General features: G+C 40.2%; 1 protein-coding gene across 2 annotated transcripts in view; it reads left to right on the top strand.

Annotated features, from left to right (window-relative positions):
* Window positions 1-14,742, top strand: part of FAM20B (FAM20B glycosaminoglycan xylosylkinase) — a 44,521-nt gene that overhangs the window by 14,124 nt on the left and 15,655 nt on the right. For both annotated transcript variants that reach the window (XM_052653730.1, XM_052653731.1), the window contains exons 3-4: window positions 4,995-5,081; window positions 8,813-8,922. In XM_052653730.1, the coding sequence (XP_052509690.1) occupies window positions 4,995-5,081; window positions 8,813-8,922 (197 nt within the window). The remainder of the gene's footprint in view (window positions 1-4,994; window positions 5,082-8,812; window positions 8,923-14,742) is intronic.

Genomic DNA, 14,742 nt, shown 5'->3' on the forward strand with positions numbered 1-14,742 from the left:
AGAGCGTTCCTATGTATGTCCTTCCTCCTCCTCCCCAGTCTCTCCTATAATTAACGTCTTCTATCAAATTAGTACCTTTGTTACAGTTGATGAGCCAATATTAATTTATTAACTAAAGTCCCTAGTTTATGTTAAAGTTCACTCTTTGTGCTGTGTATTCTGTGAGTTTTAATAAACTCATAATGACCAGTATTCACCGTCACACCATAATAAAGGACAGTTTCCCTGACCTCAGAGTCCCCTGTGTTCTATCTATTCATTCTTCCCTTCTTCCCCTTGCGTCCTTGGCAACCACTAATCTCTTTAGTGTCTCCATGGTTTTGCCTTTTGCAGAATGTCATATAGCTGGAGTGATACCTTTTGTAACGTTTTCAGATTGGCTTCTCTTCATGTTTTTTAAGGTTCCTCTGTGTCTTTTTGTGGCTTGATGGCTCTTTTTTTTTTTTCCTGAATGATATTCCATTGTGTAGATACATGTACCACAGGTTGTTTATTCATTCATCTACTGAAAGGTATCTTGGTTGCGTCCCAGTTTTGGCAGTTGTGAGTAAAGCTTCTATAAACATTCGTGTGCAGGTTTTTGTGTAGATAAGTTTTTAGCTCATTTGGGTAAATACCAAGGAGCATAGTTGCTGGACTATATGGTGAGAGTATGTTTAATTTTGTAATAAACTACCAATCTGTCTTCCAAAGTGGTTGTTCCATTTTACATTCCCATCAGCTATGAGTGAGAGTTCTTGTTATTCCACATCCTCATTAACCTTTGGTGTTGTCTGTGTTTTGGATTTGGTCATTCTAATGTGTGTAGTAATACCTCATTTCTTTTGCCTGTTTTAAGCAGAGAGCTGAGCCATTTTAGTTGCCTCAGTCCAAATTTGAACTGGAGAAAGAGCTAGTTCATATACTATTAGACAGTGATCTCTTTGGACTTCTCTAAGGATCTACAGAGAGAATTTGTGTGGCAATTCTACAGTATAATTTTTTTTTTTTAAGTTTTCTGTGTGTATATGAATTTGAAATAGATTAACATGGTGGTAATCTATATTCTTTTGACAGGAATTAGTTACCAGTGCATTTTCTCAAAATTTGTAAGGTCTGAAATTATCTGTGGACTAAACATTTTTTCATTCCTCAGTGGAGCTTTGGAGAGAATTATAACACATAACTTGGGGTCTCTTGCTGGTGTGGGAGAAGAAACAAGGGGTGATTATGTGCAAAAACTTAACTGTGACCAGAGTAGTTGACTTACCTCTCTTCATGACCCAAATATCAGTAGATAATAGGCAGCCAAGAGCTAGTATATTGGGATTCCAGAAATGGAAGGGGTCTGCATTTGCCTGGAACTGGGAGGTAAAATGGAAGATTTGGAAATCAGGTAATGTGGGAAAAGCATGGCTATGTGGACCTCGAATCTAATTTCTATTGCATGCACACTGTTTGCCAGGTGTTACACTAAGTACTTTTGTATGTTAATGCTTTTAACCTTCATCACAACCGTGGACAGTTACAGTGCTTATTTCCAGAAGCAGAAACTGAGACGTAGAAAGAGTAACTTGACAGGGTCACCCTGCAGTAACTAATGGAGCTGGCATTTGGATCTGTCAGAGTGTGAGCAGCTGGTGTTCTGCCACACACATGCGAGCCTCTCACATTTGTTTGTCTTCCTTTGTAAGAGAGAAGATATGGATCATCCATTTTCAAAAATTTGCTAGTTTCCTTTTGAAATGTGATCCTTGACCTCTTGATTTGTAGCCTGAGCGATCAGCAGCATAAGCAGACTGATGGAAAGAAAGCAAACTAAAAACAAGAATTAAGTTCATGTAAAAAGAGATGAATTGCAGGCAGTTTATGTTTAAATAAAAGACCCTCTTCATACCCACTGTTTATACACTGGGGAATTAAAGGTGAGATGGGGCAGCAGGAAGTGTTAGAAGGCAGATATTACTGACGGTGTGCAACGTTAGTGTTAGTTCAGGCGCTTTGCAGATAGGTCTGCAGTGTTCAGACAAGTTATAATATAAATGGAGGGTGGAAGAGGCCAGACTGGTGAGAAGGGGAAGTGGCAGCAGATAAACGCATGAGCTAACGTTAGTCACTGATGCTTCATCTCATATCTCTTACTACCACCGCAGCCTTCCCATACTTTCCTCTTCCAGACCATCCTGAAAACTACTATCATTCTTCTCCCAAATACCCGTATCATCACTGTGCTCCCCAGCTTTAAAACGTCCAAGGATTCCCATTACTCACCAGACAAAACCCAGCCTCCGCAGCCTGATGGCCAAGCCTCTTACAGCCTGGTCCTCCTCTCTACGCCCAGTTCTTTATTCTTGTCAAGGCAGCCCCTTCATCCCCCATCATCTCCCAAATAGCCCTTTTCTTTGCCCGGCTCCAGGGATGTTCCTCCCCAACCCTGTGCAAGCTGCTGAGGCCCTTACAGTGGGTGGTAGCACCCTAGTCACCCTGGCACTCTCGCAGGCTGGGGAAAGTGGGTTCACATAAGTGCTTGTAGAAATCGACTCCAGTCTGAAAACACCCAGCAAATTGCTATTCTGACCCCAGGGGCCTCTGAGACTATTTAGTCCTAGTATAAGTGCAAATTAATGTCCTTGGTTACATTCTGATGTCCTTCACCAGGAGGATAGGAGTGATTTATCGGCAGTTACTGTATGAATTTCGTTGTTCTGTCAGTAACTTAAGATGGATCGCTCTGTTGAGAGGAGGATCTAAGTCCTTCCTGCTGAGTTGAGACGTGCACCTTTCTTGAACAGCCACTTGTGGTTCAGCATTTCTGGAGCCTGGTTGTCCATGTCCTCCTGTCAGAGATGGAAGATTTGTATAGTGCATGAAATGTACAGAAATACAGTCATGCCTTTATTTACACATTTTACCTTACATTATTATAAAAGTAATTTTGTTTTTTAATGTAGCTGTATCTTTTCTGGAAGTACATTGATTTTCATAGGAAAAAACTGCAGTTATGGTGGGAAAAGAACAAGCTGGCAAGGGCCCAGAGCTTGGGAGAAGTGAAGGATCATAGGAAGTGTTGAAAGGGACCTTGGTGATCAACTAGTCTTAACTACTCATTTTACTTCTGGGAAGAGTGAAATCCAGGGTTCTGACTTGCATGTTTCACAAAAACCGAAACATGAACTAAGGATTCAGACCTCTGGACTCCAGTGCAGTTCTTTCATTTGGATTCCTCTTCCTTTCCCATGTCCTTCCCTTCCTGTTTCTCCAGCCCATTCCCAAAGTTTCTGAATTTTTCTAGGGTTTTACATTTCATTCTGTGCAGCCTTTCCATGTTCTGGAAAGTTCTCTGGCATTTCACTGAAAGGAGTGGACTGCATATCACCACAATCTTCTGTGGCTCCGCTACAGTCCTGGGAAATAAAGTATTCCAGGCCTGTCACCTGCAGCTGTAGTGGAGAGAGAAATGCTTGAATAGTGTCAGCTTTCGCTGCAGTCCTTTTAAAAACTGAGACTTTTAATTTGGAGGTAGCAGGTGTAATCCTAGGCAGCCTAAATGATGCTTTGACCCCAGAAACAAAAAAATACATATGAGTATATTGACCAGGCTAAGAAGAAACTGGTGTCCAATCAGGTGTTGAGGCATGTCTGTCTACTAACATAAATATTTCATTGCTTTGACTTGAAAATGTGTTTTATGAATATGGTTTCACTTTATATTCTGTGGTCATTTATGTTGAAGGTCACTGCCTTGTATAGTACTGTTTCCCACTTCCTCATGGCCTTTTCTGCTTTGCAGATCCAAGTGACCTTAGTGGAGTGGCTCCTCTGCACATCATTCTCAACTTATGTCTGTCTTGTAAAGCCTACTAGGTCTCCTTTTGATTCAGGAAATGCAAGTGAACAGTAGAAGTCATAGATGAATTGTGTTCAGTTCTTCCCATTAACAAGTTTAAGTTGTATCTCTATATAATTAGTAGAAAGAAATATGCCAGTTTTCATTATCCTTCATTTATGTCATGCATGTGATGTAAAATCATCAGGATGGAGTTTGAGATGAAAGACATCTTCGTTGTTGTTGTTTAGTCGCTAAATCGTGACTAACTCTTTGCAACCCCGTGGACTGCAGTGTGCCAGGCTCCCCTGTTCTTCACCGTCTCCTGGAGTTTACTCATTCATGTCCATTGAGTCGGTGATGCTATCCAACCATCTCATCCTCTGTCGCCCCCTTCTCCTCCTGCCCTTAATCATTCCCACCATCACGGTCTTTTCCAATGAGTCAGCTCTTTGCAAAGACATCTTAGAACTTCTTTTTGGTCCAGCCCCTAATATTATCAATAAGAAATCTAAGACCCACAGAAAAGAAGGGTTTTACTCAAGGTTACCCAGGCAGGTAATGACAGAGATTTACCTAACTCTCACTGCAGTCCAGTATTCCTTCCACTGCATCATCATAAACTTAAAAAGAGAATAGTTATTCAGATAACTTAAAAAAATTTTTCCTTTTCCTACTTATTTAACAAAGCCTAAAACATATCAGGACCATTGTTTTCCCTGAGAAATTTAAACTTCTCTAATAAGCCTTACCATAGCCATTCTGGTAAGCAAGCCTTTTAATTACATATTTGTCTTCATTGTTTCAGTTTAGTCTAATAGACAATTCAGCAGACATTTATTAAGCACCAACTATAGATTTAGCAGTGTGCTGAAGATACAAAGAGTTCAGAAAAGTACCTTATAGTTTTACTTAAGCTAAGTTGAAAGTCTCTAGGAAGGGTAGAAATAACACCTGTGTTTTATTCATAGAATGATTGCAGAGGTAGGTGTATAATTCTGGTTTGCTTCTCCACTTCGTCTTCACGTCACCTACTAGTGATCCATGCTAACCCATGGCTGTTCTCAGGGTTGACAGAGGTTGCTAGAGCAGAGTCAGGCTTGCAGAGTCTCTGTTTTGCCTCTTGCACTGTCACCTCTGGTGCTGATGTAATTCAGGTCTACATCTGTGCTTCCCATTCACTCTGCAGGTATAACCGGGACTATGTGGTAGAAGGGGAACCATATGCTGGTTATGATAGACACAATGCGGAGGTGGCAGCCTTTCATTTGGACAGGTATGTGCAATCACAGTGGGTTACATTCGTTTCATTTCCTTTAAAAAATATCTTGGGGAGGTCTTGTGTAATAACTTTGACTTGTTAACTTACTTTAGATAACTGATTGCTTCCACTAAATTTGTATGAGTGCCTCATTATTTGGGTAAATAAAATGGCAAGAAGAAAACCAAAGTTTGACTTCAAATCCCTAAATTGAACTGGTCATTAATTGGGCCTGGCAGTCCTGGTTTTTGTTTTGTTTTGATTCTGTTTTTAAGTAATACTCATTTATCCTCATATGCCAGAAACATAACATGACATGTATGTAAATATTATTTTCCTTCATACAAAATATGCACAGCTTCAATAACCAGGATAAATGTGAATTCTAAATGTGTAAGTTAATGAGGAAAACTAATACTTTTTAAGCTGGTTATTAGTCAGGATTCTTGTAACTGAATTGTCTAGTGTCCCAGTTGTTCCTTCTGATCAGATCTTTAATCAGGGCATGTTGATAGACTTTAAAAGAAATTATTCACTATATTTTTTTTAATGAATCTATAAGGAAACTAGAAGAAAATAAAGATGAATCTTTATCTTTTTTCAGGATTAGGAAGGATTTTCTAGGTATAAAAGCAATAATTTAAAAATCACAAAGAAGGACTTTCCTCGTGGTCCAGTGGTTGACTCTGTGCTTCCGTTGCAGGAGGGCATGGGTTTGATCCCTGTTCAGGGAACTAGGATCCCGCATACTGCAGCCAATAAATAAATTTTTAAAAACTCAGTAGATTCAACTAAAAAAAAAAATTTAACTTGTATGTTAAAAAACGTAAAAATTTAAAAGCAAACTAACTTGAGAGGAAAATACCTGAATCTAATATATAATCTAAGCATTAATAGCCTTAATATATAAGTTTATAAAATCTTATATATACTCTAAAACACTAGTAGAAAATGGTTTAAGAACACAGTTGGCTGAATAGAAATTACTGATTGCTAATAAATATGGCAGAGGGAGTTCATCTTCACCAGTAATAAAAAAAAATCCAGATAATTCCCTGGTTGTCCATCGGTTAGGATGCCACTCTTTTGGAAGGCTCAGATTCAGTCCCTGGTTGGGAAGCTAAGATTCCACAAGCCACAGAATGCGACCAAAAAGAATCCAGTGAAATAATGGGACACTGTTTTCTCCTCCTGAAAGTGACAAAGAGCAGAAAGAAGATGGTACTTTATCGGCAGGAAGAGATTGGCATCCATACGCTGCTTGTGTCATTGTTAATTGGTTCTGTTTTTAAGAACTCTTGCACCATGAATCCAGAATCTTCATGTTCATACCTTTTGAATGAATAGCTACCTTTTAATGCAAACATCTAAGACATTTCTCGGAAGATATTTCTAAAAAGTACTCTAGAGAATCAGAAATTAAAAGATACATATAGCAAGATCTTAGCTAGTAGCATTTTCAGTACTGAAAATCTGAAAGCAACCTAAACATCTAATGACAGGGAAAATTAAATGAATGTTCATTCATAATACCATGACTTTTCACTGCCCCTATTAAGACCTAGTGGGAAAGAGTTGGATAAATCCTACTTATCACTTAACTGCACATTAGAATCAGTCTTTGCAAGCCCTTATTTGTTTCCTTGTTTTCTTCATCCCTAATCCCTTTCCTGTTTCTCTGTTGATGGACACCAGCAGTGCCTGAAGATCTTTTTCCTATAACCATACCAATATTTCCTATTATCCAACATACTAATTTTTGTTAATCTGATACATGTGAAGTGTTATCTCATTGTTCCTTTATATTCCCCCAATTATTGGCAGAGATACCTCCTCATCTTTTCACAGCACAGCACCTATTTGTTAACTTGGAGTGAAGCTGTCTTTGTACAGAAATTACTACTTTGGATATTAATGAAGTAAATAATGTTTCAATTTATGACCTGTGCTTTGGGGTCTTGTATTTAGAAGCCTTTCCCTCCCTCAAAGTCTGAAAGCTATTCTCTGACTAGCCCCCTATCCCTTTTGTTAACTGCCCCAGCCAGGCCAAGTACCACTGAATATGGCTTCCCAACACTAAATGGATGCTCTTCTTTGGTCTGACAGTGGTCAGTGGGGAGAAAAGATACTTCCCCACTTTCTTTCCCACCCCGTGCTCCTTACACTTTTCTGCCCTGAGTTGCTGTTTCTCCATTACATTAGGATTTAACCCCCTCCTCTGGCCTCAGAAGGTTCTCTCAATTTTTATGTTATTTCGACTGATCTGTGATCTCCTTGCTTTTGCGGCTTTTTTAAGAATGAGTTTAGGATAGAGAGTCAGTTAGCAGCCCTGAACAATGGATTATTTATTGCACAGTCATTTGTAATTGTAGAAACCTTAAGGCAACTTTCTAAAGAGAGTCAGAAAAGGCTCATGATGCAATGATGAGTGAAAAGCAGGAGGCAAAATTGCACATAGTGTAATTTCAGTTATGTATATACACACACGAGTGAGTGTATGTCTGTATATACATGTCTGAAAAATATGGTTGAATGCCAGATTGTCACTGGTTACTTCTGGATTGTGGAATTATGGATGATTTTAATTTTCTTCCATAAATTTTCTGTGTATTCTGAATCCTGCCCCTCCAACTTTTATTCAGGGAGTGTGTATTTTTTTTTTAGCAAGAAAATTCCCTTTTTTAAAAAAATGATAGTGCTCAACCATAAGGCTGTACTTTGAGACCACTAGAAGTATCTTAAAATGTATCCATATTTAAGTTGTCCTACGAGTTTATCCTTTTAGGTTAAGTTGTGTAGTTTTCTATCAGTATTCTGCTTTATGCAAAGATTTGAAATCGTGTGTGGGTTTAGGCCCAATCTTTTTTTTTAATGCTTTGTTAAGTTTATTTTAAAATCTTATTATGAAAAATTTCTAACAAACATAGAGAGAACATTGTAATGAACCCATAGACCCACTCCCTAGGTTTAACAGTTGCTCACATTTTGCCAGATATATCTTCAATAAATTACGTCTCGATATTAAATTCATAAATATATGTACCTCTGAAAAATATTTGCCAGCAATCAACAGTATTTTGGAGAAGGACATGGCAACCCACTGTAGTGTTCTTGCCTGGAGAATCCCCATGGACAGAGGAGCCTGATGGGCTACAGTCCATGGGGTTGCAAAGAGTCAGACACGACTAAGTGACTAACACACACAACAGTACCTTTACACACCTAACAACATGATTAACTGTGATTTTTAAGATTTCTGTTTAGGGAATTCCCTAGTCAGGAAACTAAGATCCTATAAGCTGCTCAACTTGGCCAGAAAAAAAAAAAAAAAAAAACACCCTACTGTTTAAAATACATCACCATAGATACACAACAAGCAACAAAGATTTACTATATAGCACGGGGAACTATAGTCAATATCTTGTAATAACCTATAATGGAAAATAATATATATGCATATTCTGGTTTAGTTGCTACGTAGTGTCCTACTCTTGCAAGCCTGTGGACTGTGTAACCTGCCAGGCTCCTCTGTCCATGGGATTTCCCAGGCAAGAATTCTAGAGTGGATTGCCATTTCCCTCTCCAAATATATGCATATATGTATAACTAAATCACCTTGCTGTGCATCTGAAACTTTGTAAAACAAATATACTTCAATAAAATATATATATTTTTAAAAAATTTAATAAACAAAAATAAAATATATCCCCAAAGATTTTTCTCTTCTGTTCAACCTTCCAAACCAGGATTCTAGGTTTCCGCCGAGCTCCCTTGGTGGTTGGCAGATTTGTTAATCTGAGGACAGAGATCAAGCCTGTTGCCACGGAGCAGCTCTTGAGCACCTTCCTAACCGTAGGTAAGAAGGTTATAGAGGACATTTAGATAAGGCAATAGTTAATAAATTAAATGGGGCATCATAGAGCAAGCTTGTTCATGACTTTTAGGAATTGAAGAACTCAAGGGAATGCAAAGCAAATCAGGCAGCTTGGTCTCAGGTTACTGGGGGAAATAGATCTAAAGGTAGATGGCAGGAAATGGAAAGTTTTCCCTAATGTGCACTTTGTATATGAAGTTGGAAGTGAGATCATTTATGGTAGTGTGGTTAGGGAATAATTTTATTTCCTTCTGCTTGATCTTAAATCTCAAACTCAAATTTTGCCCTAAATCAATTATTGTCTGTATATCATTGCCTTGATGGTTTCTTTCATGCCCCTGTACTTTCCTGGAAACTGTGTCCTGCTTCCTGAAAATTGAGCAGACCTTACGGCAGCTCTGTAAGAGGGTCCGGGTTGTACCTGGAAGATCACCACTGCCTCCTCCTACTCTGCGAAGGTCAGCCTGTAACTCATTGTGTGTGGAACTGACTGCCACCCTTCTGGCTTCTGTTCTCCACTGTCATGCTCTGAGTTGAGGGGTCTGCATAGAACTCTCGCTCCTGTTCTCCTTGCAGACGCAGTGAGGATAGGAGGAATTCAGAGGTGCTGTGGTCTCCTGTCTGCGCCTCCTCATGATGACATTTTCAGTAACACAGTGCTCTGCATTGATATGACTGTTGAAATAGACATTGCAAGATGAACTTCACCTTGCTTTGCTACAGTGAATGTATTTACATTTATAATGAGATGAAACTGAATATTTAAAGCACTTGCGACAGATTCATCATTCAGAATTTACACTTACAGGCTACGGCTCTGCTGTTCTTACAAATAACCAGAAGCATACAGTGTCACTGATTTGTTTCGTATATTTTCTAATCACTTTTGCTTGCCCAATTTTATGCTCAGGTAAACATGCATTCCTGATGGATGAGAGGAGGTCAAGAATAGGCCCGCTATCTAGAGACTAATGGAGGTTAACTCTCATATACCGACTGCACAAGGTGTGGGGAGAGGGGAGAGGCCTGAGAAAGGAGTGCAGAGGAGGTTGTTCACACTTCAACTGAGTGTTGAAGAATCTGTGTGTGCTGCCCAGGCAGTGGAGAGGGATGGGCATTGGGCAGAATAGCAAGAAGTAAATAGAAACAAGGGCACACACACCTGAAGTACACAGAACCATATGTGTAGGGAAGAGCTTCTGGATACACCCTGCAGCACAGGGCAGTGTCTTGGTGTGGCTGCTGTAACAAGATATCATGGACTGTGTGGCTTAAGGAATAGGGATTTATTGTTTTCACAGTTCTGGATGTTGGAAGTCCAAGACCAGGGTGCCCATAAGGTTGGGGTCTGGTGAGAGCCCTCTTTGTGATTCACAGGTAGCAATCTTCTTTTTGTATCCTTACATGACAGAGATAGAATGAAAGAGAAATAAGCTCTCTCATGTCTCTTCTTATTGAATATTAAAGGCACTAATCCCATCATGAGGCCCCCTCCCCAAAATTCCAGCTCCCAGTACCACCATACTGGGGCTTCATTGTGTGAATTCTAGGATGGACATTAGCTTTCACTTCATAGCAGGCCATTTGAGGGATTCGCTGGAGACAGGTTTTTAAATAATAATGACCTTAGCACGGTATAACTAAATTTGGGGTAGCCTTTGCAGCTGTACAAAGCACTTTCACAGAGTTACCTTATTTAATCGTCTTGACAAACAGTACAATAAATAGGGGAGATTTATCCACATTTCAGACATGAAAAAGAAGTTTAAAAAAATTAAAAGACTTTCTCCAAGTCACGGATCTACTGATTGTTAGCCAGGATTCAGACCCAGATTTTAAGACTCTAAGATATTTGATCTGCTTATATTTTTATATTCATTCATTTATTCATTGAACAAAATTTGGTTTCACTTCTGTATGGCAGACTCCAAACCAGTACAAAAATGAACGACACCTTCCTCCGTTCAAGGAGCTTTGTCTAAAGGAGGAGGAGCCAGGCATTTACAGAGAGCCTGTGGGACTGTGGAAGGGAAGAGAAGAGGGTCTAGAAGTTAGGGACAGGGTGATAGTTTTAACCAAGTTAATGAGAGAATAGCAGTCCTGCAGGAAGGTACAGTGGAAAAGAACACTTAACTAAAGTTTTTTGGGCAAGTGATTCCTTTGGCAGCCGAAAGAAGCTTTTCTATCCTTTCTTAAATACATAAAATACACAGATTTATAAGTAAAACCAACAATATTGAAGTATATATTTTTGACTTAAAATTACGAAAAGCAATGTTGTGATAGAGTAACATGTGCTTTGTTATTTTACACATTAAATAACAAGATTTAGAGTGACTTGGAGAAGGCAATGGCACCCCACTCCAGTACTCTTGCCTGGAAAATCCCATGGGCAGAGGAGCCTGGTAGGCTGCAGTCGATGGGGTCGCTAAGAGTCGGACACGACTGAGTGACTTCACTTTTACTTTTCACTTTTATGCATCGAAGCAGGAAATGGCAACCCACTCCAGTGTTCTTGCCTGGAGAATCCCAGCGACGGGGGAGCATGGTGGGCTGCCATCTCTGGGGTCACACAGAGACATGACTGAAGCGACTTAGCAGCAGCAGCAGCAGAGTGACCTAGTAACTACCATGATTTCAGACCATAAATATAATTGATAGTTTGCAGTATCTGCAACAATGCTAATATGATATGAAAATGTTTGATTTCTACTGGTGAAAAAAAATCACAGGTAATGCTAATACTATGGTTTGCTCCCTACCATCATACTTGAAGGAAATGCTAAGTTTTAGATAGAAATTAATGAAAAGGAAAATGTGATTTTGTTTCCATCCAGTTCACAGGCTCTCTGAGTTAACCTCGTTGCAGGTGGAAGGCAAAGCAGAGACAATGGTGAAGAAATGAGAGAGGGACGTTGAAGCTCAGGAAATTGCATAATTCAGCTGAAGTAAAGCCTCTCTCCTCAGGCACTGGGAGGCCACTGAAAGAGTTTGAATATGGAAAAATGAGATTTGAGTTTTAGAAAATTAATTGTAGCCGCACTGGTGGATGAGTGGGAAGAGGCAAGATGAGAGGAGAGCCTTTGGAGGCTGTTGTAGTAGATTCACATGCAGTGAGTCAGAACTAAAGCAGGGACCAGGTATGGAGTGATCTAGGAGATACTCAAGAATTAAGGTCTGGGCTTCCCTGGTGGCTCAGCTGGTAAAGAATCCGCCTGCAATGCAAGAGAGCCTGGGTCAATTCTTGGGTTGGGAATATCCCCTCGAGAAGGGATAGGCTACTGACTCCAATATTCTTGGGCTTCCCTGGTGGCTCAGCTGGTAAAGAATCTGCCTGCAATGCGGGAGACCTGGGTTCTATCCCTGGGTTGGGAAAATCCCCTGAGAAGGGAACGGCTACTCACTCGAGTATTCTTGCCTGGAGAATTCCATGGACAGAGGAACCTGGCGGGCTACAGTCCATGGGGTTGCAAAGAGTTGGACACGACTGAGCAACTTTCACTTCACTTTAAGAATTAGAATGGAAAGAATTTGGTAAACGTTTGAGCTAAGTGCAACAAGTGAGAGAAGAAAGTGAGAGAAGGAAAAATTTTAAGAATGACTCTAAAATTTTGGGGTTAGATAGCTAGATAATGAAGCTGTTACAGAAAGGAACAGACTTAGGGAGATAGAGTAAAGGAAGATAATGAATGTAATTTAGGGTATTTTGTTTCCTTGAATGAAATAAGAAATAGATATACTGGCTTCTGTCCCCAGTTCCTGATACATGGCTCCTGAAACCCTTATTAATTCCTACCTCAGGACACTAGGAGCATACCTTATTCTATTGAGATGATTCTGGGTGGGTCCTGGATGGAAGCTGTGAACGATCAGGCCATAATTCGAAGCTTGGCGTTTTCAGGACTGTACCCTTGCTCTTTCTCCAGAGAGGGGGCGAAGGGCTGGAAATAACTGATCATGGCTGGAGTTAGTAATTGATCATGTCTAGGTAACGAAGTCTCTATAAAAATCCAGTAGTACAGGGTATGGGGTATTTTACCGGTTGGTGAACCAGAAGATTCTATGTGTCCTTATGCCAGGCCCCAGACAAGGACAGAAGCTTCTTTGTTCAGGAATTCCCCCTGTGTATCTCTTCATCTGGCTGCTGATTGCTCTCCATTGTAATAAGCCAGTAATCTAGGGAGTAAACCGGTTTCTTGAGACTTAGGAGCTGTCCTAGCAAAACTTTTTTAATTGAGGCATAATTGACATAAAACATTATGTTAGTTTCAGATGTACAGCATAATTATTCAGTATTTATATATATTGTGAAATGTTTGCCACAATAAGTCTAGTTAACAAACATCACCATATATAGTACAGAATTTTTTTGTGTTTCTTGTGAGGAAAACTTTTGAGATCTGCTCACTTAGCAACTTTCAAATATGCAGTACAGTATTATTTACTATAATCACCATGCTGTATATTACATCCTGATAACTTACTTATTTTATAACTGGAAGTTTGTACCTTTTGATGTCCTTCACTCACTTCTCCCACCCCCCACCCCCAGCCTCTGGGAACCATCCATCTGTTCTCAACTATCCATGAGCTTGTTTTTTTTGTTTTGCTTTAGATTCTGTAAGTGAGATCATACAGGATTTATCTTTCTCTGATTTATTTCACTTGACTTAATGCCCTCAAGGGCCATCATTTTTGTTGCAAATGGCGAGATTTTATTCTTTTTTATGGCTTAATAATATTCCATTATACACACATACACACACATATATATATACCACGTTTCTTTTCTCTATCCATTCATATGTTGATGAGTACTTAGGCTGTTTCCATATCTTGGTGGTGGTGGTGGTTTAGTCGCTAAGTCATGTCCGATTCTTGCGACGCCATGGACTGTGTAGCCCACCAGGCTCCTCTGTCCATGGGATTCTCCAGGCAAGAATACTGGAGTGGGTTCTCATATCCTTCTCCAGGGTTTCCGTATCTTCAGTTCAGTTCAGTGGCTTAGTCGTGTCTGACTCTTTGCGACCCCATGAACTGCAGCACACCAGGCCACGCCGTCCATCACTAACTCCTGGAGTTCACCCAAACTCATGTCCATCGAGTTGTTGATGCCATCCAGCCATCTCATCCTCTGTCATCCCCTTCTCCTCCTGCCCCCAATCCCTCCCAGCACAGGGTCTTTTCCAATGAGTCAACTCTTTGCATGAGGTGGCCAAAGTATTGGAGTTTCAGCTTCAGCATCAGTCCTTCCAAAGAACACCCAGGACTGGTCTCCTTTAGGATGGACTGGTTGGATCTCCTTGCAGTCCAAGGGACTCTCAAGAGTCTTCTCCAACACCACAGTTCAAAAGCATCAATTCTTAGGCGCTCAGTGTTCTTCATAGTCCAACTCCCACATCCATACATGACCACAGGAAAAACCATAGCCTTGACTAGACGGGCCTTTGTTGGCAAAGTAATGTCTCTGCTTTTTATTATGCTGTCTAGGTTGGTCATAACTTTCCTTCCAAGGAGTAAGCGTCATTTAATTTCATGGCTGCAATCACCATCTGCAGTGATTTTGGAGCCCCAAAAAATAAAGTCTGCCACTGTTTCCACTCTTTCCCCATCTATTTCCCATGAAGTGATGGGACCAGATGCCATGACCTTCGTTTTCTGAATGTTGAGCTTTAAGCCAACTTTTTCACTCTCCTCTTTCACTTTCATCAAGAGGCTTTTTAGTTCCTCTTCACTTTCTGCCATAAGGGTGGTGTCATCTGCATATCTGAGGTTGTTGACATTTCTCCCGGCAGTCTTGAT

Source organism: Budorcas taxicolor, chromosome 16, assembly GCF_023091745.1.
Source record: "Budorcas taxicolor isolate Tak-1 chromosome 16, Takin1.1, whole genome shotgun sequence".
NCBI lineage: Eukaryota > Metazoa > Chordata > Mammalia > Artiodactyla > Bovidae > Budorcas > Budorcas taxicolor.